We start from the raw sequence: 27,835 nt of genomic DNA on the forward strand, positions 1-27,835 counted from the left end.
ATGCATCAATGAAAGAAAAAAGAGAGCAGAAGAGGGGGGTGTGGGTGAAGCTGGACAGAAAATCAGAGGGGGCAGAGGGGGGAAGGAGGGTGCAGGCACCCCTGGGACAGCACAGTCCTGGGGCACAAGGGTGGGGGCTGAGCAAGGCGGGCGCGTGGCCCCGCAGAGCTGCTGGCTCTTTAAGAAATCTCGTGTGCTAAATTTATCTCTCTGCTGTCTGTGAAGACTGTTTGTAGGAGATGAAGCCTTGAGGAGAGCCTTTGCCACTGCCTGCCGTGCTATAAATAGATCCGAAGAGACGAAGGGAATTTATATATATCCTCGCTGGGTCTAGATACAACACTGCAACTGCCCTCTCTCAGAGCAGGGGGCCCAAGTGAGCTCTTAACCCTTTTATCCGTACTGCAGTTGAGGTGGAGGAGAAAGCACAGAGGGGAGGAAGGATGACAGGACAGGAGTCACTCACAGATGATCACTGCGGCTTTGGGTCCGCGCGTATGGCTTTTGCAGCCACTGCGTTCGGCCCCTGTGGGCAGATGAATGGAAACACAGTGCCTGTCCCACCCCGACCCCAGAGCAGGGTGGGGGGCATAGGGGGCTGTGGTGTGGGAGTAGACCAAGAGCATACCTGGGGAGTGCACCTTGTCAGGAGAGCTCCCTGGAGAGTCCATCCTGGCCGGGCACTGAGACCAAAGAGTCACGAACGGCTATGACTCATCCTCCTATGCTGCACACGGCATATACTGTATATATTATACTGCACCCGTGGGAAATAGCAGCTACAAATGCGCTTTCCAATTTTCCCTAATGTGTGAGATGCAAAAAAACAAAAAAAACAAAACAACAAAAAAAAACCACTCGTATTAAATGAAAATTTTCCACCCCATTTGTGCGACCCCGCAGGCTAAAACCTTTCCACAGTGTCCATCCCCAAATTGTGGCCCAGCTGGCTCACTTGGCCACACAAAGGACATCCAAGGGAAGCCTCTTCTGCTTCGAGAGGAACCCGCTCGCCTCTCAGCAGGATTTGCTTGTCACCTGCAGTGCTGGTTGGAAATGCAGAGCACGACACAGTGAGCTATGGCCACTGCACGCCATGCGCCAAACCCTGCTAGCACTAACAGCCAGCATAAATCCAGAGCCACTCCAATGATTTTTGCAAGATCACACCAATTTACATCAGCAGAGATTTACATCAGGGCAGAATTTAGCCCTGTAGATTCAAAAGAAGAGAACTTCAGGACAGACAGGACAAAAAGGAGAAAAATGAGAAAAAGAGGACAGTAGTCCTCAAAAATGAGATAACAATTTTTCTTTTATTCAAATTAAAGGCTGGGCAACCTCTGCAGCTCAGCATCTTCCAGAGATAAACCAGTGGGCTCGAGGTCCCAAACTCCCAGTGACCTGCCCAGTGACATCACTGGGGCACGTGAGAACAGGGACTAGGCAGCATGCAGATCTTATGATTTTTTTTTTTTCAGAGCAGGTGTAGCAGTGACACTGGGCTGTAACCACCTGCTTGTCTGGAGCATTTGCACGGCAGTATTGCACCCATGGTGAGGTGCTCCCAGCAAGCACCAATGTCACAGGGACTCCTGGATATGGCTCCTGCAGCATGATTAGATTTGGGGGGCAGCTGGTGTTGGGCATCAGGTCCTAGCCTGGGGCTTCCTATAACTTGATAAAATTTTTCAGGATATAGAAAGTGACAGCATCAAGGTGTTGGTAAGGCATTGGAACAAGCTGCCAAGGGAAGTGGTAGAATCACCATCCCTGGAGGTAGGTGCTCAAGAATAGGGTCAATGTGGCACTGAGGGACACGGTTAGTGGATACAGTGGTGATAGGTCGATGGTTGGACTAGATTATCTTTGTGGTGTTTTCCAACCTTCATGATTCTGTGATGCTATGTTTCATTATTTTGTCTTTAGACATCAAAAAATATCCTGGACACCAATAGCACTTTGCCACATCCTAATTGGAGACAACGGATGACCCACAGCATCGTGACTCTGTTCCAAAGTGCACTACTGTAGCACACCTACTTGCCATTGCTGTACTCAGCACTCACCACCATTGGCAGAACGCCCATCTGTGGCCTTTCTCCCTGACCCCATCACTCACTCACTTCTGGAGGGAGCCACCAAGGGGTTTTTGCACCTCCTTAGGTGGGTGTGTAACAAAGGAGGGTTGGACCTGGCAAAGGGATGAGAAGCTTTCCACCCCTCGTAGCCAAAAGGGACAGGAGTAAAACTCAGGCATCCCAGTGATCTTGTGGGGTCACTGTGCATCTCCTGTCTGTTCTTGAAGGCCACAGTATCAGTCTCTGCCTCATGCTTTCATGATTTTAAACAAACTACTTTGATACACTCTGGGCTGCTGTGAAAAGAGATGTGCCACAGGAGATAGCATGGAGAGAACTGGCCAAGGGCAGCTAGGGGGTGTTCCCTGTTCTGGGTGTCTCCACAGAGTCAATGGGCAATAAAGGAGAGGGGAGATTAAAAGGTGGGAAACTGAGGAAAGGACAAAAGAGTGATGATGGCAGGAGTGGTGATCAGGGAGACACGAGTGGAGATGAGAGATGGGAGAGCAAACAATGCAGGACAGAAGACTGCTAGGGTAAGGGAGCAGCAGAGAGGGCTCAGAGGAAGCAAGGGGCAAAGGAGCCTGGGGATGGGGAGCTGGAGAAGAATGAGAGGTTAAAAGAAAAAGCAGAAGAATGGAGATGAGGAGACAGAGACCAAGCCATTGCTCTGCACACAGCTTTAGATAGAGTGCATTCCCTACAGAGACACCAAAAGAGGAAGGGAGCATTGAGCGTGGTGCTGCAGGGGACGCTGGGGAATGATGCCACCTTCCCCATGGCACTGGCACAAGGCACTGGCACCCAGCCAGGCTGCGTCTTCTCCCTCCCTCTCTCCCGCTCCTCCTCTCTTGCTTCTCTACTCTCCCTCCCCTTTTAAATTCAAAAATTTGTGTGGTGTGAAATCTCATCTGCTTGATGGCGATTCACAGCGACACTGCCCATCGGAGGGGAGCAGCTCGCCTGCTCTTCATATGATGCGCGCAACAAAGCGGCCGAGCCTGGCCAGCACCATCCACCTCCTCCTCCCATCTCTGCCCCCTCTGTCTGCCTCCAAGTCAGCTCCCTCACTCCACCGCCTTCTCACCTCCCTCCCCACAAAGAAGACATGTCCGTGCCCTTGCTCTAGTCACTGCTCCTCAGGTCTGTGGGCATCTGTGCTATCTAGCAGCTAAGTCCTTGCTGCCCTGCTACTGCGCTGCACAGCTGGCAGGCAGACATAGTTCATCTGGGGGGAGACAGAGCTGTGACAGAGAAACTACTGTACACCACAGAAAAGGAAAAGGAAAAAGAAAAAAGGGACACGCATTCATGAGATGTCGAGCAGCCCTGGCAGGCTGTGGGCTGACGGACATCCCCCTTCTCTGCTAGCACCAGCAGATCCAAGCAGAAGCTGAGGTAGCACAGATACCTCACTCTGGAGAGCATTCGTCTGCCCCAGGGGAGGAATGGATCATTTCAAGAAGAGTAGACAAAAGCTCAAAGTCACACCAGGCAAGTGCTAGGTCTCCATTTGTTATGATGAGGAAGCGATGCCCACCTGGAGTTTGTACTGACAAAGCAGATTCTGGCACAGAAAGGGCAGTGCAGCCTCACTGTGCTGACCCTCCACCACTGCCTGCCCTGTGACATGAGCACAGGGATGTCCCACCACTGCTGCAGCTCAAAGGGAGCACTTAGTCTTCTGCTTATCATCCGTCCTCCACAAGTTCTCCAACTTGAACACCATCAGACATTTCATTCCCTCTCTGATCCTCCTCATCGCTGTTTACTTATTAATGGCTTCTTCTGTCTTATTTAGAATGATTATATAAGTTCACAGACGGCATAGAGCTCTGACCTGCTACTAAAACCTACCAAGGTTGACAGTCTCTCCTCCATCTCCTTCTTATCCCACTGCTTGCCCCCAGATTATCTGCCCCTCCAGCTCCTGCCCAAGCCTCATTTCCCCGTACTAAACTCTGAAGGCCACCAGCCCATCCTCCACGTCACCTCCAGGGTGTGAGAAGACCAAATTCATCAGCTACAAGTGTAAAGGGCAAAAAATGACTTCCCCAAAATACCACCTGGTTTCAAAATGAGCAGGACCAGGCTTTGGAAGGAGGACTGGGAGGGAGAAAGAGGAAGACTTTCACCTTTGAGGTGTTCCTGAAGCAAGTAGGATCCTGTGCCCCCAAGCTCATCCTTACAAAATAAACTCTATGCATCATGTCTATGTGTACATCATGAAACTAAACTTGTCTGGGACTGATTTCTAGGGCTAGTGTCAAGCAGTATAGAACAGCCTGTGCCTACACTTCACTTCTTGCCCTCCAGAGAAAGGGTCTGGGTGCATGCAGAAGAAGAGAACAGGTACCAGCCTCTACTGGGCTCTGACTGGGAGAAGTCCAAGAGACCTCTTGTGGACAGAGACCAAACCCAGGAAACAATCTGACAAAGTGGACTTCCCCTGTCTGGTGCCCCTGTCCAGTTTTTAAGTTGCTGATTTCTGGATTTCTGGAGAATTTGAAGATGTTTCTGTCTCCCAGCAATACAGACCCCAAAAGCTGAATTAGTGGCAATGAGAAGGTGTGGAAGCCACTCAAGTTTTGCAGGACATGTGCAGAGCCCCCATGGGGCAAGTTAAACTTGTACGGGAATTTCAGTGACTAAGAGGAGAGAAAGGCAAAATTGCTGTTTTGCTGAGAGAGAAAAATTGAAATCAAATTTTCACTCTGCACATTCTCAAAGTCAGTCATAAAATCATGCTGGCAAATGTCACCTTCTGCCTGGCAGTAAGCACAAACTTCGAAGGGCCTGGAGGGATTTATAAACCCGTGGTGAATTTTGCCATTCTTTTAACACGGTCTGATCTTTGCAGACTCCCGGAGGTCATGTTAGAACCAAGAGCGAGGCAAGGATATGGAATATTTTCCTCTTGTGTCTCTGTGCCTAAAACCAACTCCATAAGCCTTGGCACAATCCTGCTAAGGTCACTCTGTTTCCAAAAGCATCTGTGCTTGCATAGGCTTCCTTTGATAAATAACACCATGCACTGTGTTCTGATTAGATGGAGAAAAAAAAAGCTCTTCTAAACTAATACTTCACCCACGGAATGAGCCCTTCTCCCACTCCGAAACACAGCACCATACCAGACACTATAGAATCACAGAATCACAGAATATCCTGAGTTGCAAGGGACCCACAGGGATCATCAAGTCCAACTCCTGGCTCCAAAATCAACTCTGTCCCAGCAGAAACCAGGACATGATCTGGGAGAAAATTGCTCAGTAGTCTCAGCGCAGCAGAAGAGCTCCTCAGTTATAACCTGCCAGGCTTCTGCTTCATAGGGAACCAGATAACACCTATGGAGAGAGCAAGGACACGGCTGCAAACAGCAATTTTTAAGTGCAGTGTGAGCAGAAGGACCCTTTCTGCCAACCGAAGAACCAAAAAGCCCAGGCTGGAATATAGAATCACAGAATCACAGAATCACAGAATTGTAGGGGTTGGAAGGGACCTCTAGAGATCATCGAGACCAACCCCCCTGCCAAAGCAGGTTCCCTACACCAGGTCGCACAGGTAGGCGTCCAGGCGAGACTTGAATATCTCCAGAGAAGGAGACTCCACAACCTCCCTGGGCAGCCTGTTCCAGTGCTCCGTCACCTCACCGTGAAGAAGTTCTTACGCACATTCGTGCGAAACTTCCTATGCTGCAGCTTATGTCCGTTTCCCCTCGTCCTGTCTCCACGTACCACTGAAAAGAGACTGGCCTCACCACTATGGCTGCCACACCTCAGATATTTATAAACCTGGATCAGGTCCCCTCTCAGTCTTCTTTTCTCAAGGCTAAACAGACCCAGTTTACTTAGCCTTTCTTCATAGGGGAGATGCTCCAGGCCCTTCACCATCTTTGTGGCCCTCCGCTGGACTCTTTCCAAGAGATCCCTGTCTTTTTTGTACTGGGGAGCCCAGAACTGGACATAGTACTCCAGATGAGGCCTTACCAGGGCAGAGTAGAGGGGGAGGATCACCTCCCTCGACCTATAGAGAATGCAACACAGATGGGGCTGGGCCCTGGTCAAGAGCTGGGCTGGTGATGGGAGCTCTGGAGAAGACCCCAGGGTGAGCTGCAGTGGAACCCAAACCATGGGCAGCAGAGAGAGCAGCCGCCGCGGCACCGTGCAGCAGCATGCCTGCTGGTGGCTGTGCAGGAGATGGGGATGCTGGGCCAACCTGTGCTGCTCCCCTGCACAAGATGAGCTGGAAGAGGTGTGTAAGCGCAGCCTGGCCCAGCAGCAAGCACAGTGCCAGGAGTGGGTCAGCTCGCCATAGCACAGGGGCTGCCCTTCCCTGGGAGTGGTGGGAATGCAGTCCTGTGAAAGCATAAAGCAAGCGCTGCAAAAATAAGTACACCTGGATTCACTCAGGTGTAAACTGCGAATGTGGAGCTGTTTGAAGTATAATTATTCTCTTCCCTTAGCTTCAAGCCCTAAATAGGCATTTACACCAATGGGGACAGTGGAGGTCTGCCCCCCTTGTATTCAAACTGCCTCATCTCCAGCATTGCTCACTGCAGTGACTCTCATGGGCAGCTATATAAAAAAAAAAAGACAAAGCAAAGCAAAACACATGCACACCCCACCACTACCACCTTCGCAAGAGGAGATCCCTCATTCTCCCTGCATTTAGTCTGTGTCATCAAATTCCTCTGCAGCTCTCAGTTGCTCAGTTCTCATCTCCCAGGTTACTCGCCAGCGCGGTGCTGTGTCCTGCACGCTGTCCGCTCGGCTCTGCACTGCTGCCCACTGTCCCAGCAAGAACAGACCTGCAGCCCCAGCCCTCCAAAGCACCCATTTTGCTGGAATTCTGTTTTTCCCTTAATTGGAATGCAATCAAAGAGCTTCAAGATTTCCCCCAAAGACGTTTTTAAGCTGGTTTCAAATACGATTTCGCATTGCCGTGCGAGAATTTCAGCGTCGTTACATTTGTTTCTATTTTTAGGCCTCTGAAAACAGATAGGAAAATACTGATAACATCAGCATTTGGTGAGTGTCAACTACCAATTTGCTACCAAATGGAAGCTGCACAGGCTGGAGATGGAAATCTCACACCATTACATGTAGCTTCTATGTGTGATGAGGTAAAGCTTATTGAATACTACAGCAGAGGCTGAACAGACCATCTCCAGAGGTCCAGAGAAATGGTTTGTTGGTCCTCCCTTCACACGCCAGCAGTGGCAGCACCAGCACCTTGAAATAGGGAGGGGAGTATTGACACGAGTGAAAAATTCTCTGTGTAACATCAGGAGTGAAATATCAACACGCCCCGAAACACTTCTTAAAGGAAAAATTTCTCCCTAATTTTTTTGTTTGTTTGTTTAAAATTGGATGAAGCCAGTGCAATTTCTAACAAAAAGCCATTAGGAGGAAAAATGCATTAAATCCAGCCAGTTCTATCCTGCTCCTCCTCACTATTTTACTCACCTCTTTCCGTGACCCCAACAAACTGCTTTGTCTTGGCGGGCAGTTCCCTTAAGCCTTGCTTCATACTGCGACCTAACATGTTGTTTTAGCACTTTCCTGCTGCGTGCCCCAGGTGACCGCCTGTGCTTCATGGACATTTGTAACCCTGCAAGATACGGAGGGGCCAGAGGAGCCCAGGCACAATCCTACTGCTTCATGCTTCCTAAAACCCTGCTGGCTTTGCACCCTCCCACAGCAGGCCTCAGTCTCTAGGAGCATTCCTTGGGTTGGATCTGGGTTCCAGACCCCAGGATCTGGGCCATCTGATAGCTTGGGGGAATGGAGCTGGGAAATACCCGTGGCAGCCCCGCATTGCCTCCCAGCACAGCCCGTGGCTGTTTATGCATTCCTTTTGTCAGAGACCTGGCAACCAGCTTTTAATCCTAGCCCAGCGTGAATTAATTTTGGAGTAAGCTTTTGTATCGAGTGCTTTCCTAAGATGTAGCTGTATTACATCTGCTGCTCTCTCTTCATCCACTAATTCGCTAATTCTATCAAAAACAAGCATATGCTTTTCTGACACACAGCTTCCACAATGAAACAGAGCAGTGGAATAAAGGGCTTCATTTACTCATGGAAACGAGTTATCTGAGGCTTGATCTTGTCCTCACCGGAGTCAGAAACAAAATACCCATTGGCTTCCACGTGAGCTAACTTGGACCTTGTGGTCTGCTCTGGGTTTGAGCCTGATCCTGCCTGAATGCTCGCTGGAGCCGGGGCTGCCAGGGTGTCATCCTCCCCGCTCTCTGACATCAGAGACTGCTGGAAAGAAAAATGACTGTTGTGCCACAAATAGCACGATTGAGTCACTTTGCTACAGGATCAGCTCAAAGGAGGGGGAAGTGGCTGGTGAGAAGGTGGAAGGAGAAGGAGCAGAGCTGTGGTATCTTGCCTGGGCAGAAACAAACAAATGGGCCAACAAAGGTTAAAAAAGAAGAACCAACAAAAATTGCCTTCTTCAGCTTTCTTCTATCAGGGCAACTCCATTTTAAAATCCTTTCAAAAATGCAAGACAAGACAAGATGGGCTTCACCCTACAGGAAGGACCTGCACTTCCCTTTCTGTTTGCAGAGCAAGTGTAGGTGCACCTGTACAAAGATAAAGGGAACACAGGTGAATGTTTAGCTTGTTTTCTTACCTGCTTACACCTGCTGTGCACATGGTTGTGTATTTTTGAATATGTTCACAATTCTTTGCACCTGCAAAACTGCACTTAATGCTTCTGTGGTCAGCAAAACCACAGGTGCAGGAGTCAGTCCAGACTGTAAGCCCTAAAGGAAACACTGTCTGTACACTATGAATAAATTTTGAGACTTCAGGCATTCAGGGCACCTGGCTTGTCCCCCTGTACCCCCTTGCCTTCAAGGCATTAAAAGCCAGCCACTCTGGCCAGAGGCACAGCCCAGGAACAGCAGTTGCAATTGCTTGCTGCTTCATTTTTGCAGTTGCAGTTTTCTCCAGGGGCAAGAGAGCAGCTTCCAGGAAAACCAGCCAAAAGTTAAAACAACACAGGCAGCTCCTACTATGGCCCTGGAAATAACAGGGGCAAACAGCTGTCATTTTCTTTCTTTTGGCCTGGATGCAGTTTTCCTCAGCTCACCCATTTACGCAGGCGCTGGGAGGGAGCTGAGCTCCCCTGCCCATGCTGCAGAGCCCTGCAGGAGGATAGAGGCAGAACAGTGCCAGAGGTGCTCATGCAGCATCCTTGCCCTGCAAATCCTCCATGGGCTTCCACTGCTCTTCACCTGTGCAGCAGGGTTCACACTGTTCACTCTTGGAGCTGATTAAATGGCAGCTGATAAAAATATACTAGATACCAGCATCTCTGCTTCTTTTGCTGTGCAGGTGCATGCTAAGGTCTCCTACCAGCCTGGTGGAGGCAGCTCTGCACTCAGGTGGGCTGGCTCAGCAGCTCCAGCTTCACAGCACTTTGTGCTCCCTCCTTCACAACAGGACAGGATTTCTGCTCCTACGTACCCTGAATCAAAGCATCTTCTTGCCCAGCCCAGCCTTCATACTTTGTTTAATGCAATGCAGAAATCTGGGGTAGCCAGCTGGGTGAAGGTTACAATCTTTTTGGTGAGTAAAGTTCAGAGCAGTATCAGCCAAGCAACATCACTGGCCCAAGGTCAAGAGATGGATGCTTCTGGGAAAGGAGAGGTGGAATTGGTGGAGGCTCACAGCTGAACTTATTCCATCTTTTGCTGTATCAGAAGAGCAAGAAGCATACTCTATTCAGAAAGACATTAAGTGCAGACATCAGAAGACCTACCTACTCCAGCCTGCTCCTTACCACCAGCAGCCACTGCTTCTCTTTTGGCTTCCCATAACTCTGCCATAGCAAAGCACTGGGTACAGTCACCCCATTGTCCCTAGCACAACAATGCCCTATTTTGCTGTGCCCACACTCAGCCCCTCTCTCCTAGAAGCAGCCCTGCTACTTAAAAAGGAGGAAATCATCATAAAAAGTCAGATTTTGCCACAAAGCACAAGGCAGCAGAAGAGCTGATACTGTAAATGGGAAGGGTGGGTGTACCCTCTTTGAAAGAGAAAGGTCTTTCCTCCCCCTCTGCTGCACTGGGATGTAAGCCCAGAGCTGCTATCACAATCATTTGTGAATGTGGAGGCAGGTCGAAAAGCCAGCTGTGAATTTTGGTAGTCAAAAAGGGAATAAAGGAAAAAAAATAAAGCAAAAAAAACAACACACAAAAAACCACCCACAAAAAAAAATCTAGGCAAACAGCTCAAAGCAGACAAACACAGGGTTGGGGAAATCATTGCCTAGATCTCATCTACAGCATCCAAAACTGTACTGCACTTCTACTTACAGCTGCAGGCTTCTCTTTTAGCCCCTACTGCCCTGGCATCTCCAGAAATCCAGGTAACACAGCAAGCCAGCCTCTGCCACCTTCACTGCACTCAGAGTACTTTCAAATTCTGTGGACTGCCAACACAAATATGTTCCAGACACATAAGAAGCCTCCTCACTGAGCACCATTCCCCTACTAAATATCAACTTTCAAAGCACAACCATCAAAATTGCTCTGATAAAGACAAACAACATTTGTTTTTTTTTTAATGATCCAAAAACATTTCTTATATTTCATGGTCAAAAATGACTGAAATGATTGGATTCAAATGCTACAGAAGTTAGGTAATTAATTCTTGTGTCTCTAAGCCAAACTTACAGAAAATTATAAGCAACTGAAAATGAGTGTTTCAAATGGAAGTGAATGCACTGTATGACAGTAACCTGAAAAGCACAGAACCAACTCTTCCCATCTCCAGCACCTGCCTATAGCAGTCTGAAGGTAACAACCATTTTCAGCCTGGAGAAAGATGCTTAAACCTGTGCAGCACCTGACTATGGCTTGGGTCCCTGTCTGCGCCTTAAGAAAATACGAGAATATCATTCAAATGAGGGAAATTTAGATGAGAAGTCATTCACGAACACAACCAACAAGAATCCCCCTCACACCTACCTCAGGCCGTACAGGACCGTCCCATCAGGATGGAGCCGAATCATGCGATTCTTCACCGTCACCCCATGCAGAAAGGACTTCTTGTCATTCAGGAAATAGGTATCTGGCAGCCACAGCTGGTCAGCCACCCGGTTGTCCAGGGTCAGGTTGAGAGGAAGGTCGTTATATGCCAGGCGTTTGTCCCGCCAGCTCTGCTGGAAGTACATGGTGATGGTGTAGTCCTAGGAGAGAAACATGCAGGGACATAACTCAGACCCTCTCTGCTGCCACTGCGGAGACGTCTGGTGGGTCTTCACCTTTGCTGGCACCCAGATGCTTCTTTCTGAACCACCACCAGCTGGGGAGGGCTGTCTTTTCTTCTGGGAAAATGGATACAAGGCAGTTGCTAAAAGCCACTTCTAGTCTGAGCAGAAATTCAGGAGGCTCCCAAGGGCACGTGGAAAATCTTACCTCCAGGCCAAGGATTCAAAGTCAGCCCAGGCCAGCCATGACAAGCTATTAGCGCCTGCCTTGTTATACGAGCAGAGCTGGGAGCTCATTGTGATTCTTGGTGAGGGACATATGTGGAGGAAATCTGTCACCAGTGGAGCATGATCGACTGGGTAAGGGGCAGTGCCATAACCATCCGCAGCCACCGCAGTGCCGTACATATCTCCTGCTTCTTTCCACTCCAACTGTACAAAGCTGAAGCTTAAAACGGCAGCTAAGTCAAGATGTTTCTGAAGGGAAGGGAGAGATGTTTTGTGGCCCATAGCTGTAGCCTTGCAGAAACGACTTTAGATGCTCTACAGTAACTGCATATCCTGGAGAGGCCTAGAGGCCCCAAATCAGCTTATTCACCAAGACACAGTATTGCGGCACTGTGATGGAAGAGTAATTATTTCCTTCCAGATAAATGAGTAGTATGGGAAGGGGTCTTGTACAAAATGATAAAATATTCTCTCAACAGCTCTTAAATAGTCCAGGAGCCAGATTTTTATGGGTAACCAGCCAACAAGATGCAGATAAGGAAGTGGGCAGGGGAAACCACATGCACAATCTTACAGAAACCAGTAACTTTTCACAAGTCCCTAAATAAAAAGCATTCTGCAAATGCATGCAAATGAACTGTTGGGGTCAGAGATATGTTTCTTCCTGTGCAGATATTGACAGCACAACAGGAGCCCCCTGAACCATGCAAGTTTGCATGAGGGGCATTTCCGCTGTGCAGAGGAGGGCTGGTGAGGACCTTGCTTCTGCACTAATATCTGGGCTGAGTGCAGAGGCATCCTGCTTGCCCACCTTCTCCCACTTACTTTACTCAAAGCCAGGTTTGGTTAGCACCTCTGAAAACAGGCTCCAATAATCCTACTGTATCCGCATGCCAGGATTTGAGTGCCTAACTTTGACTCAGAAATCTAGACCCACATGCACATCTGAAAGGTCACGGAGCAACAAATATGTGGTGTTGTCTGGATACAAAAGTTATTTCTGTCACCTTTGCATTATATTGAAAAGAACAAACAAACAAGCAAGGAAACAAACAAACAAACAATAAAATAAAATAAAATAAAATAATCAGTGCCAGTTTTCTGGCCAAGAAATTGTTTTGCTATGATTTTTAAAGGACTGAACTTTTGCTAACTCTTGCTTCCCAATCCATCCCTCATTCTGATTTTGGTTAAGGACCCTGCTAAAAGAAAATGTTCTCCCTGCTCACCTCTCCCAGTGGGTGAGGAAAGGCAAGATCTATGTTGGAGGGAACCACTCTGCTCTGCCCAGCAACTCTCAGTGAGCTGTCAGCCGTGAGCCCCCTCTCTCAGCCTTTGCAGAGGCTTTGCTCTCTTCTCCTCCTGCTATCCGTATGATGCATGCACAAAGCAGAGGTGAGAGTAGCACGTGGAGCTGGCAGATTCCAGAGCTGCCTCCCTGCAAGGAGGGAGGGCAGCACATGTTGAGGCCAGCAAAAGCCCCAGAGAATGAAGAGGAGCTTATCTGGAGGCTTCACATGTTAAAATGGCAGTGCATCCTACCAGCTAATGAGGACAGGGCTGTTAGTATGCGTCTCCAAACAGCAGAATGTGACTGATAGCTCATCCTTTCTGATGCAGCAGAGACCTCAAAACAAAGACAGTATAAGAGGACTTGAACAATGAAAGGCTGGAGTGTGGACAGAAGAGGGGTATGGATGGAGAAAGGTATCTCCTGCAGAACTCCAGAGAGGACAAATGCAGAGCAACACATATGAGGGTCTCCCATTTTCCCCAGTTAACAAGTAATTGTTAACTGCTACTTCAGCTTACAGAGTTCCACCTTCTTTTGTAAACATAATGTTTACTGAGCAGTATACAAACAACTAAATGCACCAAAAAAAAAAAACAAAAAACAACAAAACAGCAGTAGAAAGGCTCTGATAGAAGAAGGAAGCAGCAAGGGAGGAAAAATATTGCGCAGATTAAATACTAAATACTAAGCAGAGGCTTAAGATGACAGCGTCTGATTTTCTGCAGTGGGTCGCTGTACAAGAACAGGCTGAAGGCAAAGTAATGAAAGCAACTTTCCACAGAAGTGATGGAACTTGTTACAAAAGCACGAGGTCAGCTGCTTTACGGTGTTTTGGAAGGCCCAGGCATGATGTGGAGAAAACAGTCCTCCAGGTTAGAAAAGGGAGGAACTAACATACCAGGAAAGGAGAACAGCCCAAGGATGCAGAGCATCCTGCTGCAAGGCAGAAGCTCCAGCTCCCAACAGACAGACACCAGAAGCATCCCTCCTAGGCAGGCTGCTCATAAACCATCAGCACAGCTCCTGGCAAATGTGGATGATTGGAAGGTTGGATCTGATTGGTTTCCTCTGTATTGTGACCTATACAGACCCCAGTATGAAACCTGACCAGAGGCAGAAGCGTGCATTCTTGTTGCAGGCTACAGTAGATTCAAAAGCCAGAATTAGAAACTGAAGGAATACTACATGCAAAAGAGTCAAATCTTTGCTTAGAATACAGTATTATTGGCAACATGGATGTCTCCTGTGCCTAGCTCGTGTCTCCGGTACCTTTCTTCTAAAGTGAGAGAGCTTTTAAAGTGAAGGCAACAATTTCAGACAGCTCGTGGAGGCTACATTTCACCAAGAACTTGAAAGGTGCTGGAAGCAATGAGGGGAATAAAGGCCATTTTACAACTTACTCCACCTCTAGATGTGCCACTTAATTTTGTTCCCCAGTTCTCCCCCACCCCTAACTTTGACGAAACAGCTCCCTTTGGAGAAGTGACCAAATAAAAGTCCTACCCCATGTAAGCAAATGACATATGCTCTCCTTGTCCAAGATCATAAAAGAACATTAGGAAAGCCAAGATGCTTCAGAAAGAGAGAGAAAAATGGAACATCTGACTTAGTAAAAACCAAGCTGCCACTGCCAGAGACTAATGAACAGTTTGTTGGCTTCAGCTTCTTTGATGATTAAACACCAGCTCCTGTTCCCGTCATTCCTGGGAGAGAAATTAAAGGACAAAGTAGTCCTCCAGTATGTTTTATTTTAAGGAGAGGGCAGGGAAAATAAGAATTATTTTTAAGGGAAGGAGACAATGTGCCTACAATCTTTTGCAAAGAAACAGAGCAGTGTAAAATGCACAAGAAAATATAGGAAGGACAGGGCAAGATGGCCACAGTTCTTAGCAGGCTTGTTTTGCCCTCACAATGGATTGTCCATTTCCATGCAGATAAAACAAAAATCTTAAAAAGCACCAGTTAATCTGACATTAGTAAAGACATGATGGCAATCTTTCCTTCTCCAAGACAGCACCAAATCTGTCTTAGGCTCTCACCTTTGCCTAGGGCAGGAGGCAGCAGCTCTTGTACTTACTGTGCTTTTCATGGGGAGAGAATTCTGCCAACATCCTGCTTTTAATTTATCTTCTGGTGCAAGCCAGTGCCCAATTTACAAGTCTGAAGTTCTGCATGACAACTGCTATACATAAAGTGACAACTATTTTAGATATTGTCCTTCTTCCTGTTCTTCAACTTAGGAGAGAAATCCAGAATCTCTTTCCATTTTCCCTAATTTTGAATAACCAAATATCCCCAGACTTAGGTGACAGGAGAACCACATTGTACCTGCACTATCTCTGTCAACAATGCAAGGAACAAATGTGTTTGCTTCTAGAATAGGCTTTGTGCACCTCTGTACAGCAGGTCATTGTGATCTTGAACTCATTTTTCTTAGGACCTTGGAAGAACTTTGCATGGAGATGTTTCCCCTCACCAATCTGATCTACTTTTGTAGTAATTTGCATGTGTTTAATTGCTGAATGCATGTCCAGAAACTGGGACATATCAGCTGAATCCTCAACAACTAGGGGTGTGCAAGTGAAGTGTCATCTTGTTGCCCTATTTCTCTCCTCCACACTCCATGTCTATAGCATCTGTACTGGTGCTGGTCCTGCGTTATCTTAGCATGCTACATACTTGCATCTTGCACACCCACAGCAAACCATAGAGCAGCACTGGTGGCTGCATCCCATTTCTTCACCCATCTCCCAGCTTCCCCCAGCCCATCTATTTGTACTTCCTAAGAGCTACCCTTACTGCCTTGCAGCATATTACCAGTGCCCTGCTGCATCCGCATATGGGCATATCTAATATACAGCCATTAAAGCTCAAAAATATGTATTTAATAGTCATTTGTATCCAATTAAACATGCAACAACTAGCCTATTAAGCTAAATTGAATTTGAGTGAGACATTTAAACAGCGACTAGTGAAGATACTGGTTTCTAAAGCCCTCAGAAGGCTGAGGGGAGAACGCTGGACTATGCCAAAGGAAAGGTGAAGCTGGAAGACCAGTGACACTCCCTAAACTCTTTCAAAGGTACTTCACAGCCTCTGCATGCGCCCTCAGAAAATTTTCATTTTACCGTGACTTTCTTACCTCTTGCTTGCTGAGAGCTGCTCAATTCAAGTGGTCAACACTCATTATGCTTTCTAGCAGGAACATCACGGTAGCAGTAAAATGCAATTTCACTAAAACATTCCCAGAACTGTTCATTCCTCTGAGCTATTATTTTTGAAGAATTATTATTATTTTTTAATGAAATGTCCTCTTCATCGTCTTGTCAAGAGGTTTATTGGACACCAATCTAGTCGAACCATACTGCGGACAGGAGATTTTCTGAAGTCTTCCAAATAGACTGACTGCCAGACACTATAGGAAGAGAAGGGAGGGATGGCAAGGAGAAAAGGATACTTCTAAATCCTTCAAGGGACTTAGAAGCCTACTGGGATTAGGTACTCTAGAAAACACTGCTGTCTCTCTCTTTCAGCTCAGTCAATACTATTCTGTAGGAGACTTTGGGCACTTTAATCTACTTGTAAAATTGAGACAGTGATGCTAACTTGCCTCTGTGTTGCAGTTTGGGATCCTACACCTCTAGGCAAGTGCTAAGTGTGCAGTGCCCAGAACCTACCTTTTTTTTCCGGGTAAAATAAAACTTTAAACAGAGTTTGTAATTCATTTTGGCATTCAAGACCATCAGTGCAGCTTAGGGCTGCGTGGATAGGGAATCATGGCATGAATGAAGCAATACTACTACTTTACATGGCAGAACAAAATATTGTACATACAGTTCTGCACCAAAACCATGGCTCTTTCTGCATTATCAAGGCACACTATGCTTGAAAGACAGTTTTAACTTAGAGAAAGAAGAGTTGTTATTCCATGGTAAAAAACAAAAAACAAAAAACTGCTGCAAAGATGTTATTTCCCTGGAGATAGCTGGAGGCAAACAAATCCTTTAAATGATGTAAGACAACTAACATGTCTTGGGTGGAATAATTGCCACCACTTGGTTGGCAACTCAGTTGGTGCAAAGTGGCTTGACCAAAAGGCTACGTGGTGGAGCTAATTTCCCTTAGAAAGCAGAAGAATTTGATCACGTAGAAAAGATAACTGGGACTAGGCAGAGATGATGTGGAATCAGGCACAGAAGATGCAGAACATTTTCTGGCAACGTGGCACTGCCAGGCCAAGTGGGGGGGTATCCTAAAGGGAGAGGATGGCAGCCTGTGGTCTGAAAACAAGGCTTGCTTTTCAACAGGCCTATGAAAACTTTTGCAAATTATCGCACTCAAAAACCCCAGGACTTTTGTACGCACAGACCCATTTCTATATCTGATGTGGCAGATTCTACATGAGTACTCTGCATAGCTGTATCTGTGACCTCTACGCTTGCAGATTGTGTTAGAAAAAAAAGGCTAGCAGTCACTTGTGGTGTGAGCAGAGAACTGTACAGTCATTCTGGGACAGCTGTAAGGTAGAAGGATACCAACTGATAACCCATTCTTGGCAACATCTACCATCTAGGTTGCTGACCAGATGGGGTGTCATACTTCCAGGCTACCTCTGCTTCCAGTCATGCCCTTGGTTGTACCTGGGCAGAGCCAAAGGAGCCAGACTGAGCAGCAGCAGCACACAAGATATGGCCTACGCTATCACTCTCCCACTTTAGCAATCCAAGTCCTGGCTGCAGGAGCATAAATTTGATGGATGGGTGCAGTGTAGTTAACTGACGATAGCCTTCAAAATGCAGCTTATGAAACACTCCTGATCCTGCTGAACGAGTCAAGTTTATTACAGGATGCATGAGGCAAAAAACAGATTTCAGCAGGCTGTAGAGGTCCACAAGCAAGCAGACTTGGACTTCACGGCCAACTGGATGGCAAAGAACAAACTGCAGTTCTTGTCCATGCTGAATGAGTGCTCTCTGCAGTACCAGGACCAACAGTCCTGGAGCCAAGGAGCTCTATTTGCAGAGCTGGCTGAAAGTTGTTGGCAGGGAGCCCATGTGAGCTCGGTAAATAAAGTATCCAGATAATAAAAATACCCAAAGGCACTGTTTAATTTTTCTGAGGGTTCTGATACAGCCAGCAATATTGTGAGGGAGCAGAAATCTTGCATACAGGAACATGAGCACAGGGCAAAGCTGACCTTCCAGAAGAGAGGAACAAAAGACACCTGGATGGAGGTTTAGGAGAACCAGGATTATACTGGAGCTGGTGTGTTATAGACCTTCAAGTCTGCTTGAACCTCAGTTGAAAACTTGATGAACAAAAGGGTCAGTACTTTGTGTATCCATGACTTAGGAATGCAAAGTGCAAGGGAAGGGAGATGAAAGGCACAAGCTGCCTTCTCCTGCAGTCACAATGACGTAAAAGGAGATCCTGTGGCTGCAGGTTGCAGCAGTGGAAGAGGGAGATGAAGAAGGAGATATTTACAGCTTGCAAGATGTAAACATGCTTGGGTTTGCATTCCTTTTCACTAGAGCCTCAGGTGGGAGCTCACAGCATACTGTAAAGAGGGGTGTGAGGGATGTATAGGAGCGCACATCCCAGTCTAGTGGTCCACTGCTCCCTGGCAGATGGAAGGCAGCCACCTGCATGTGCCCTGTAGGCAGTGGTGTGGAAGGAAGCAGGGGCTGTAGGATCCCACGTTTCACTTCTTTTCCTGACAGTTTTCTGGCTAGAAATGCCCCGAGAGTCTGCTTGTGCCAGTGCAGCAGAGACTGCCCGCATTTCATCCCACATGCATGCACTACCTCCTTCCCCAAAACAATCCCTTTCATCTGAACTAGAAGGCTTTTCTGGATCTACAAACAGCTCAGCAGATCCTTTCCCTTTCACCATCATTTTTCCTTGAATGTTCATTTTTCTCTGTAGCCTAGCAACTCCGCACAGACTCAGAATATTAACAGCTCCTGTCCCCACACACAATCTTCTCCAGAGGCCTGAAAAATGTGATAGCAGAAAGGCTGAGAGTGGTAGGAGCGAGCACGGGAGATGTAGGGAGCACGCAGGGAGCCTATATCAGCATTCAGAAACAGCAAAGCTATTCAGCTGTCGTATCTGCCACCTTCACTCAACATGTACATAACATATAGAGCTATATATAGCCCCATTTATTTACATATTCAAATAGCAACACGACACGCACGCCCTTGTATTCAGAGCGGGGTTCTATATTCAGGTTCTGGCACTCTTGCGCACGCACATTCCATTGCTGCATGCTATAAATATATATATGACAAGATGTCAGCAGGTCAGATCCACAAGATCTAATATGGTTTTCAATCAACCAGATGAAGCCTTCGCTTGTGGGAAGATACTTCTGCAGTAATCTTCTCCAATGCTGCAGCATTGCTATTGAAACAGGTGGCCATTTAGAACACTGTTCTCAAATACAGACAGATTTTTTAATTATATATATATATATATATATAAATAATATAAAGGCTGTGGGAGTTCTGCCTGTAATATAAAAACTGAAGCAAGAAAAAATCATCCAGGAGAGTTTTCTGCAGTAACAATTCTAACTACTACAGGAATGCCACAGTGCAAGCTGAAGTGGTTCATACCACTGCCATACAACGCTGACATGTTCAGATCTAAAGATAACTTGGCTTGTTCAGGAACAGATGGAGCACTGCAATACATAGCACTGTTCAGCTGAAAGCGTGCTGCAAACCATATAGCCATGGACTCTCATCCTCTCCAATATGACTTTTTTCCTGCTGTGGGGTGGAGTCATCTATGAAACGCAGAGTGAACATAAGTCTCTTCAGTGAGAGCACAGAATATTCACATGGAGGAAATCACCCACTGAGCCAGGCATCTGAACTCCTTCTCAGTCCTAGAAGTGGGGTTGACTAAGCCCTGCTGAGGTTCAGACTTGTGATACTGCAGGACTTGCAGAGCTGCTCCTTAGGAAAAATGGCAAAATAGAAAGATGCTTAATGGGAATGTGTAAATGCTTATACTCAATAAGCAGCACCGGCACATCTTATTAGTGCTGCAAAATCCCAGATTTGGTCTAGAAATCAGCCAGTCCATCCAACTGCTTGTCCGTATCCAATCTATTCCAGTTGCACAGATAACTGGTTTCCTGCATAACCTCCCATTAATTTATCCTGCGAATGTACAGGATTTCTAGGAGGAAATCTGCATGGTAGAATAGAAAGCCTTGGGGGGAGAGAGTCATACTCTAGCTCAGCAGCTCCCAGTTTTTCTTCAGCTGAGAGCTTATTTCAGCAAAGCTTCTACAGCTCATTATCAATTGATCTACGTCCATGGTAAAATCATGCAATTCAGCCAACAAAAATATTTCATTCCAGAACATCATTAATGACAAAGACATTAGAGCCTTTCAGCACAAACATAGGGGACTTCATTATAGGGGATGCTATAAAGCTTTCCCCCACTCACATGAGGACAGATCCAAGCAGGACTGCTGCTTTACCAGACTGCCCTCTGCTACACACACCTCAAATCCATGGGACCTCCATCTGAGAAGCAGTTTCTGGCTCCTCGTGCAGGTCCTAGCTTTCTTCTGGCCATTGCATTTGAAGAAATGGTATGGTGATCTTTGGGTTGTTAGCAACTTGACTCTAAGATGTAGTGAATTCACTGGGCTGTCTCTACAGGTGGCCAACATCAAGGCCAAAAATGTAGGGAGAATTTTGTCACTGAATAGGATGATTTTCAAAATATTATGGAAGATAGATAAGATTTTTCCCTTCTATAAGTTGCCATAAATACAGTACATATTGACATATGAGTCACACTGACCTATTTTCCAGTTTTTAACCCAAGCCAATCTCTTTGTAACTAATTTCATAACCAAGAATGTGAAGTACATCAGGATCCTTCACAATAGTTTGCATTTTTCTTAATTACTTTGTGCAACATCACCACCCTATTGTGGAAGGATCATGTTTTGGGGCAGGGATGGGAGCACTGCTTGTTTGAATTTCAGCAGCCACTCTCACATCTTATCACACAGAAGTCCCCTCAGACCTGATGCTTTTCCTGTCTCCATGCAGTACTTTAGTCTAAGGGCTGTCAAAAAGGACTTGGGGATATTGGTGGATAGCAAGCTGGATGTGAGCCAGCAATGTCTGTACCAACCGTATCCTGGGCTGCATTAGAAGCACTGTGGTGAGCAGGTTGAGAGAGGTGATCCTGTCCCTCTACTTTACACTGTGAGACATCACCTGGAGAGCTGCACCCAGATGGGGAGTCCTCAGTACTGGAGAGACATGGAGCTGCTGGAGTGTGTCCAGAGGAAGGCCACAAAAATGATGCAAGGGATGGAACACAGTCTGAGAGAGCTGGGGCTGTGCATCCTGGAGAAGAGAAAGCTCCAGGGAGACCTAAGTGTGGACTTTCAGTAGCTAAAGGAGAGCAATAAAAAAGAAGGGGACAGATTCTTTAGCCGGATATGTTGTGATAGGACAAGGGGAAATGGTCTCAAATTAAAAGAGGGCAGATTTAAATTGGACATAAGAAGTTTTTTACGATAAGAGTGGTGAGTTACTGGCACAGGTTGCCCAGTGAGGTGGTGGTGCCCCATCCCTGGAGACACTCAGTGTCAGGCTGGATGGGGCTCTGAGCACCTGATGGAGCTGTAGGTGGAGCTGGACTAGGTGAACTTTGAGGGTCCCTTCCAACTCAAATGGGTCTATGACTTAATTCTGCGTCTTTCAGTACAATCAGTAGGATTTCTGTTAAAGTAGAATGTGGTTTGAGCAGATATCCACAAGCAACTCTTGGCCTTTTAAACTGTATCAGTGCTGGTAAGTCACCTTGAGACCCAGCAGTCCATGATGGGATGACAACTGGAGGAATAGGCAAAGCAAGTAAGGTCTAGAAATAGCAGAGAAGATGGGTTCTTGCTATGGATTAGAGTTTCTCTCTCCCCTTCTACAACTGTCTTTATTTCTTCAAGAAACTCACGGACAATAGGAAAAAGCACCAGGATGCTGCTGCTTCCCTTTAGCTAGCACAGGGTTGTGTGTTTATGTAGAAGTTACTTTCCATTGCTGAAGAAGCATCTGAGAAAGCCACCCAGGTGACTACATGTAACTGATGGCAACCTGCAGAGGATACTGCTCACAGCTATAGAGCAGGACCTTCCTTCTCATTCCTTGTTAACTCTCTCCTTCAGGAAAATACCACTTAATATGTACAGAACTGCTACTGTTTGATTTTCCAAGCAAGCAGCCACCCAATGCATTGCAGCCCTGCACGCAACTGACAATTGCTGCATGACCTAAGTGGTACTGAGGCAATCTTTGGCAGAGAAAGGCACAGACCATTGCCAGCTCTGAAGAAACCTATCATCTCAGCCACATGCTTGCAATATCACAGTTTAAATGACAGCACACCAAATCCTCTAGCACATGAAACAAGCACAACTCCTATTTGTCCACGCCACCACAAAATCTGGGTACATCAGAGCTGTACCATGCTTATGCTACACTATAAGAATTTGGCCCTTCTTCAGCACCAAGGCATCCTCTGCTACCTGCCACTGCAGGAGCCTACAGCAAATCCTCTGGGAGTACAGCCCCTGCAGTACTATTACAACGCACCACCCCTTCAGCTCAGCACCAAAGATGCATCTTTGCTGTGTTTTGGCAGACTTCAATATTCAGCGACCTTAAATACTAGGATGTAGCATACTCACACACACAACTGGATACTGCAGTGCTGTGAATCAGGAGATAGCTGAGGCTAGAGGGACACCATCACAGTACTGGAATGTCCTGTCATACTTACAGCATATAACCCAGAAACCTCTGACTGTAGGTTCTAAATACTTGAACCTTTAAAACCTTTGCATATCCAGAGACATAGAATAGACTGATTGGAAAATACCTTTATATCATTTTTTCCCCATTGAAAGTAGTTGCCAACAAAGCAGAATAATTTTGGATAAATATGAAAAACACTGATATATTTGAAGAGAATATGTGGTAGTATCCATAGCAGAAATCTCTCCTTAGAAATTTGAGTTTTAAAACTCAAGACAAGCATTTCAGTGGAAAATCCTCTCCAGGTGTATCTTATGTTTCCTGCCTGCTATTGCAGACGTATAGTTGGTCCATTGGAAAGCAATCAAAGGCCAAGAGATGTGCCCATATATATCCTTAGCCTAAGAAGCTGCTGTCTCTCATACCAAATCTATCCATCTACGCTGCCTTCTTTCACCAACTATGTTCAGCACACAACAGAATCACCCATGCATTAATGTGTGTGGGTTATAGTGATTTGGGATTCAGCTAGGCACATTCATATTCCAGTGAAAACAGGACCTACAAAGCCTGATCAGGACAAATTAATCTACAAAATTCCTCTACATGGGCCATTTCAGACATTCCTGATAAATGGAATCTTTGATATAGTGGAGAGACTGGTGCATCCCTGATGGTGCCATAAGAGGCTGTAGGATGATATTTTCTGGACAAGAATGCTCTTACACACCTGTAGTGGAATTGCAAAGTCACAGATTGAAGCAGTGATTGAGCACCTGGGTTAAGGCAGGGCCAACCCAAGGTTGCTCAGGTGCATGCAATGTACGTGTGAGTGACTAGAAGGGATGGAGCAAGGATCCATGCCTTCCCAGACCTCTTTTAAGGGTTGGCAGTAGAAGCAAGGGCATCTTACTGAAGCTTCCTGCATATCTGATGTCTTCTGAAGGTAAGCAGTTGTCCCCCGTCCCTCTGCCCCCATTTTTTTCTATGGCTATTGCATTTGAGCTAACTGTCACTTGCCACAGCTTGGGATCCTGCTGCTCTGCTGTCATGTTATGCTTTCCCTTGCATTACAAAACCCAAACCACCTTTTTCATTGGTTAAAAGGAAACTTAAGACACTTGCAGCTCATAGCTTTCCAGGGACATACATTGAATCCCTCTTGAACAGGGATAACTTATTTTCCTAACAAGACAACTTGGTTTCTTAGACTTCAATCAAACCTCAAGAAGTTAGGAGGTATCGTGTCTGTCGTGTCTGCTATCTCCTGTAATTTCCAAGTGATCAGCCAATTGCTGGCACTCCCATCAGGCAGCAATGTGGTGAGAGGTGATGATAGAGGAATAGGGAACAGGAGGCAATGAAGTGAAATATCGAGGTTAGCCTTGCCAAGCATCCTGCACCAGCCACTAACCTCTCTGCACTGCGGACTGTTGCCCAGCAAAATGTATCACCAGTCCCACAAATATCACTGCTTTAACACCTTGTATATCCCTGCAAACGGTTCTTTATGGAAGCCTCGCTTCTTATGCTAGCCCTCTACAATAATCCTCTTGTAACTTTTCAACTTGTCACCAGGTTTATAAAACTTTAAAGCTAGTGCTATAACAAACTGAAACAATGTTATTGCAGATGTAGGAGAGCATCTCGGGATGAATAAATTATAGGAGCCACAAAGAAATCACGACGACAGCAGCTGCATGCTCCAAGTTGCTTATGGTGTGCAGATACACAGGGGGAGCAGGTTTAGGAATGCACAGATCGTAGGGCAGGGAAATTGAAGCATTATGAAGGATAACCATCTCTTCTAAATGCATACAATGCATCTGGTTGCTTTACTTATTGAAATCCTTCATGAATGCTTGGAGGGAGTCTGAACTGTCTGGTACTGGAAAAATACATCCCTGAAGATGAGGGAGGCAAGGCTGCAGGTGGAGATAGCAGCTTCCACTCCCACCCTGCAGAAAGTGTGCAGATTGGGCCAGTTCTTCAGCTGCCTGCTGGAAGGGCATGCAGGAAAGACTTCCAGCTCCTGAAGCAGTTGGTGCTGGATCCAACAAAATAACTTCTCCAGCCTATTTCCTCAGAGGACAACTAGGAAGTACCATCCTTTTGTTCTTAGCAGATCCACTGAGCTACAGAACATCATTATGAGGGTGTTATTCTTTTCAGACTGCCTTTAAAACCCCAAATTGCAAATTCATACAGGATCTGAGAATTCTCCAACCAGGCTTTTCATCTTCATGGATCAGCACTTCCCAGAGGATTTGCCTCTCAGATGTGCCCTCCCCAGTACCTACTTGGCCTGGCCCCTGCCACCTTCTCCCAAGCACTTCAATTGATGTCACTGATCCTGGCTCAGCAAATAATCCTTCTAATCAATGACAAGAACAGAGGCTGCAGCTCAGCATTGCTTAGCAGAGCTAAGAAGAGAACACAGCAATAAAGCATTACTTGAGCAAGTGAGCTTGAAAATACGGCTGACCACACACAGTTAGCAGCTGTGGTGAATGAGATGTCATTTTTTAAAATAAGGACAATAGTTTTGGTCCCTCATGACTAGGAGATCATTACAAAGCCAGCAGTGCACCTAGGAGCCTCTTTTAACCCAGCGTGACTCCATCTGCACTGTACCATGTCACGGTGTTAGGGCATGGCCCTCAAGAAGATAAGATGCTTTGCCTTTGTACAACAAGGAACCAGGAGACACTGAGCTTGTACAGGCTACTGCAATGCATTCTGTGGTGTCTGGGAACTTCCAGTGTAATGACACAGTTGTGTTGTCTTTGCGTAGCCCTGTAGCCTCCAGAACTGAAATGTCATCACATAATCATTTCAGCAATACCATTCCCATGGGAGTGGAGGCAAAGAGTGCCACTTAGATTGTGGATGGAGCTGCATTCCTCCAAAGCACCGCATCCAGCCAAAGTCCTGTGGAAAACAACTTCTTGAATCATGCTATGGCCAGGCACTGGCAGCACTTGTTCCCTACCATTGTGCAGCCAGTAAATGCCAGGAGTCCCAGGGATAGGCACATGGGAGTGCTGGGGGTTCTCCTCAGCCTGCCCAACCCATTGTTCCAGAAAGGATGTCTGAGGATTAATTAATTATCCTACAAGGGGCAGTAAGTAATAACACTCCTTGTGGAACAATAGAAGCTATTTGGTTGCCATGACAACTCAGCTCCACTTGTGTGCCTTTAATTTATTCATTGCACAGTCCCTTCTCCAATCACACACAATGCCAAAAAATGCCTTGTTTTTCTTGCCAGTCACCATGTCCAGAGCAGGGGTAGGACACAGCCCTTTCCCCAGGGCATCTGTCACCCAGAATGATGCACATAAATCTCTCCTGCCTGGAAAACTGCATCCCATGAGATTCTGCTCCCTGTAGGTTTGATTTTGATTCTCATCATTTAACCCCTTCTGAAGCCTCCTCGCTACATTTCTTATAGATCTTGAGTGGGTTCTACTGCAAACGTAGGCAGGAAGGATGACCAGGAGTTTGTGCTTGTCAACCTCTATGGAGAGCCAGGAGGGATGATCAGAAGCATGGAAGTGACATGCCATGGCAGCATCAACAGGCATGTGGCATAAGCAGCGTGTAGTGCTCACTCTGGTTACAGCCATGCCATGATTACCAAAACACTCAGTGTCCATCAGCAGTGCTGCCCACATTCCATAAGACCCAGAGCAATGTGCAGGTGAAGGTCGGTGCAGGTTCAACCTGCTCTCCCCTACGCTCCTCAGAGGTTTCTCTACAATCTCAATCGTACACTTTTGCCCCAGCAGTCCTTCTGCAGAGGAAATATGGTGTTCACTGGAAAGGGGAGAGCACTGCTCTCACAAGGAAAGGGTTGAAAGTATTGCTAAGAGAATGGTGGCTAGCACAGTATACAGCATGCCTGACTACAGCAGGTGTATGGCAAAAGACTTGAGAAGACCTTACAGCCCATGGACACACCTCCAGCAGGAACCTCATCTTGAACCTGAAGCATTTAGCTCTCTTCTGATATCTATACAGGAAGATCAGGTAATTGTAGCACGTAAGCTGAGAATAAATCCTTCACTTCCTGCAATTACATTTGTGCAATCTGGGGTCTTATACAACATTTCCAGACCCCCAGTTTTTCATTCTGACTTTAGCAAGGAAAGTGACAGCTGCCACGTAGGAAAATTCAGGTCCAACTTGAGACTGGGGGAGGAGGTGACTTAATGTTGAGCTTTGTCCTGACAGGCAGGATAGATGGAACTGGGTTAAGCCATCTGCCTTTTCGAAGTTGAGCTTAACCTCAAGCACAGTTACCCAATGCAATAGGGACTGAGAGCTTTACCTGAATTTTTGTATTGTACACGCTGCTCAGTGTCACTATTAACACTGAGGTGTAACATGCCATGTAGAGAATGATAGTAAAGGTTGGGCTAGAGAAAACAGGGCAGGGGAGTCCAGAATCGGATAAATAGGACAGGAGCGTTGGGAGATCAAGATTTTAACAGTCTTGAACAGCAAGAGCTCTAAGCTGGCCGAGGATACCCTGCATGGGTCAGGACTGAGGAATAGGACAGCTGCTGCCGAATGGTCCCCATCCATCCTCATGGCATGCAGAGGGACTTTGAGGAAAAGCCTCTGGGCAGGAGGGAGGAAGGTAGGTCTAGGTGACAGATCAGTCCAATGCAATGAAATCTGTTATCTGAGCAGAGAACATTTTTCTTCAGTGGTAGAAAAAGCTCCAGCCTATAAATACCACCCCAAGCAAGCAGATTGCCCTAAGATGCCTCCCTTCCCTGTATAGATCTCCAAAGAAATGCCAAATCACTACCAGCAAGCATAAAAAGCCACTGCCAGTTTTTCAACCTTGCAGACACAGGCTGACTGTAAAGCTACTCTTGCTTTTGTGCCACTAGAAAAATACAAGCATCTACTTTGAAGGAGTAAGCATTAATGGCTAGAGGAAACAACTGGAACAAAATGACAAGAGATGAGAGTCTGCTCTGAATAAGTTGTAACTAGCTCCAGAGATGCCAGCCAAGTTTCTTCATCCACATATTGACAGATGACACTCAGGATGCTTCTCTGAGCTAGTGAATGCTAACCTTTCCGGGACTTATTTCATCAGGAAGCAAACTACAGTCCTTCAATCACATCACAAATATTACCAGCAGATACAGGCATGTACCAGAGGTCCATCACACCAGCCTTGCTTTGTG

At 46.5% G+C, this 27,835-nt stretch overlaps 1 protein-coding gene across 2 annotated transcripts in view; it reads right to left on the reverse strand.

Annotated features, from left to right (window-relative positions):
* Positions 1–27,835, reverse strand: part of LOC100543007 (gamma-aminobutyric acid receptor subunit beta-4) — a 66,687-nt gene that overhangs the window by 11,624 nt on the left and 27,228 nt on the right. For both annotated transcript variants that reach the window (XM_010715273.2, XM_010715272.2), the window contains exon 4: positions 11,068–11,288. In XM_010715273.2, coding sequence (XP_010713575.1) covers positions 11,068–11,288 — 221 coding nt within the window. The remainder of the gene's footprint in view (positions 1–11,067; positions 11,289–27,835) is intronic.

The sequence above is a fragment of the Meleagris gallopavo genome, chromosome 9 (assembly GCF_000146605.3).
Source record: "Meleagris gallopavo isolate NT-WF06-2002-E0010 breed Aviagen turkey brand Nicholas breeding stock chromosome 9, Turkey_5.1, whole genome shotgun sequence".
NCBI lineage: Eukaryota > Metazoa > Chordata > Aves > Galliformes > Phasianidae > Meleagris > Meleagris gallopavo.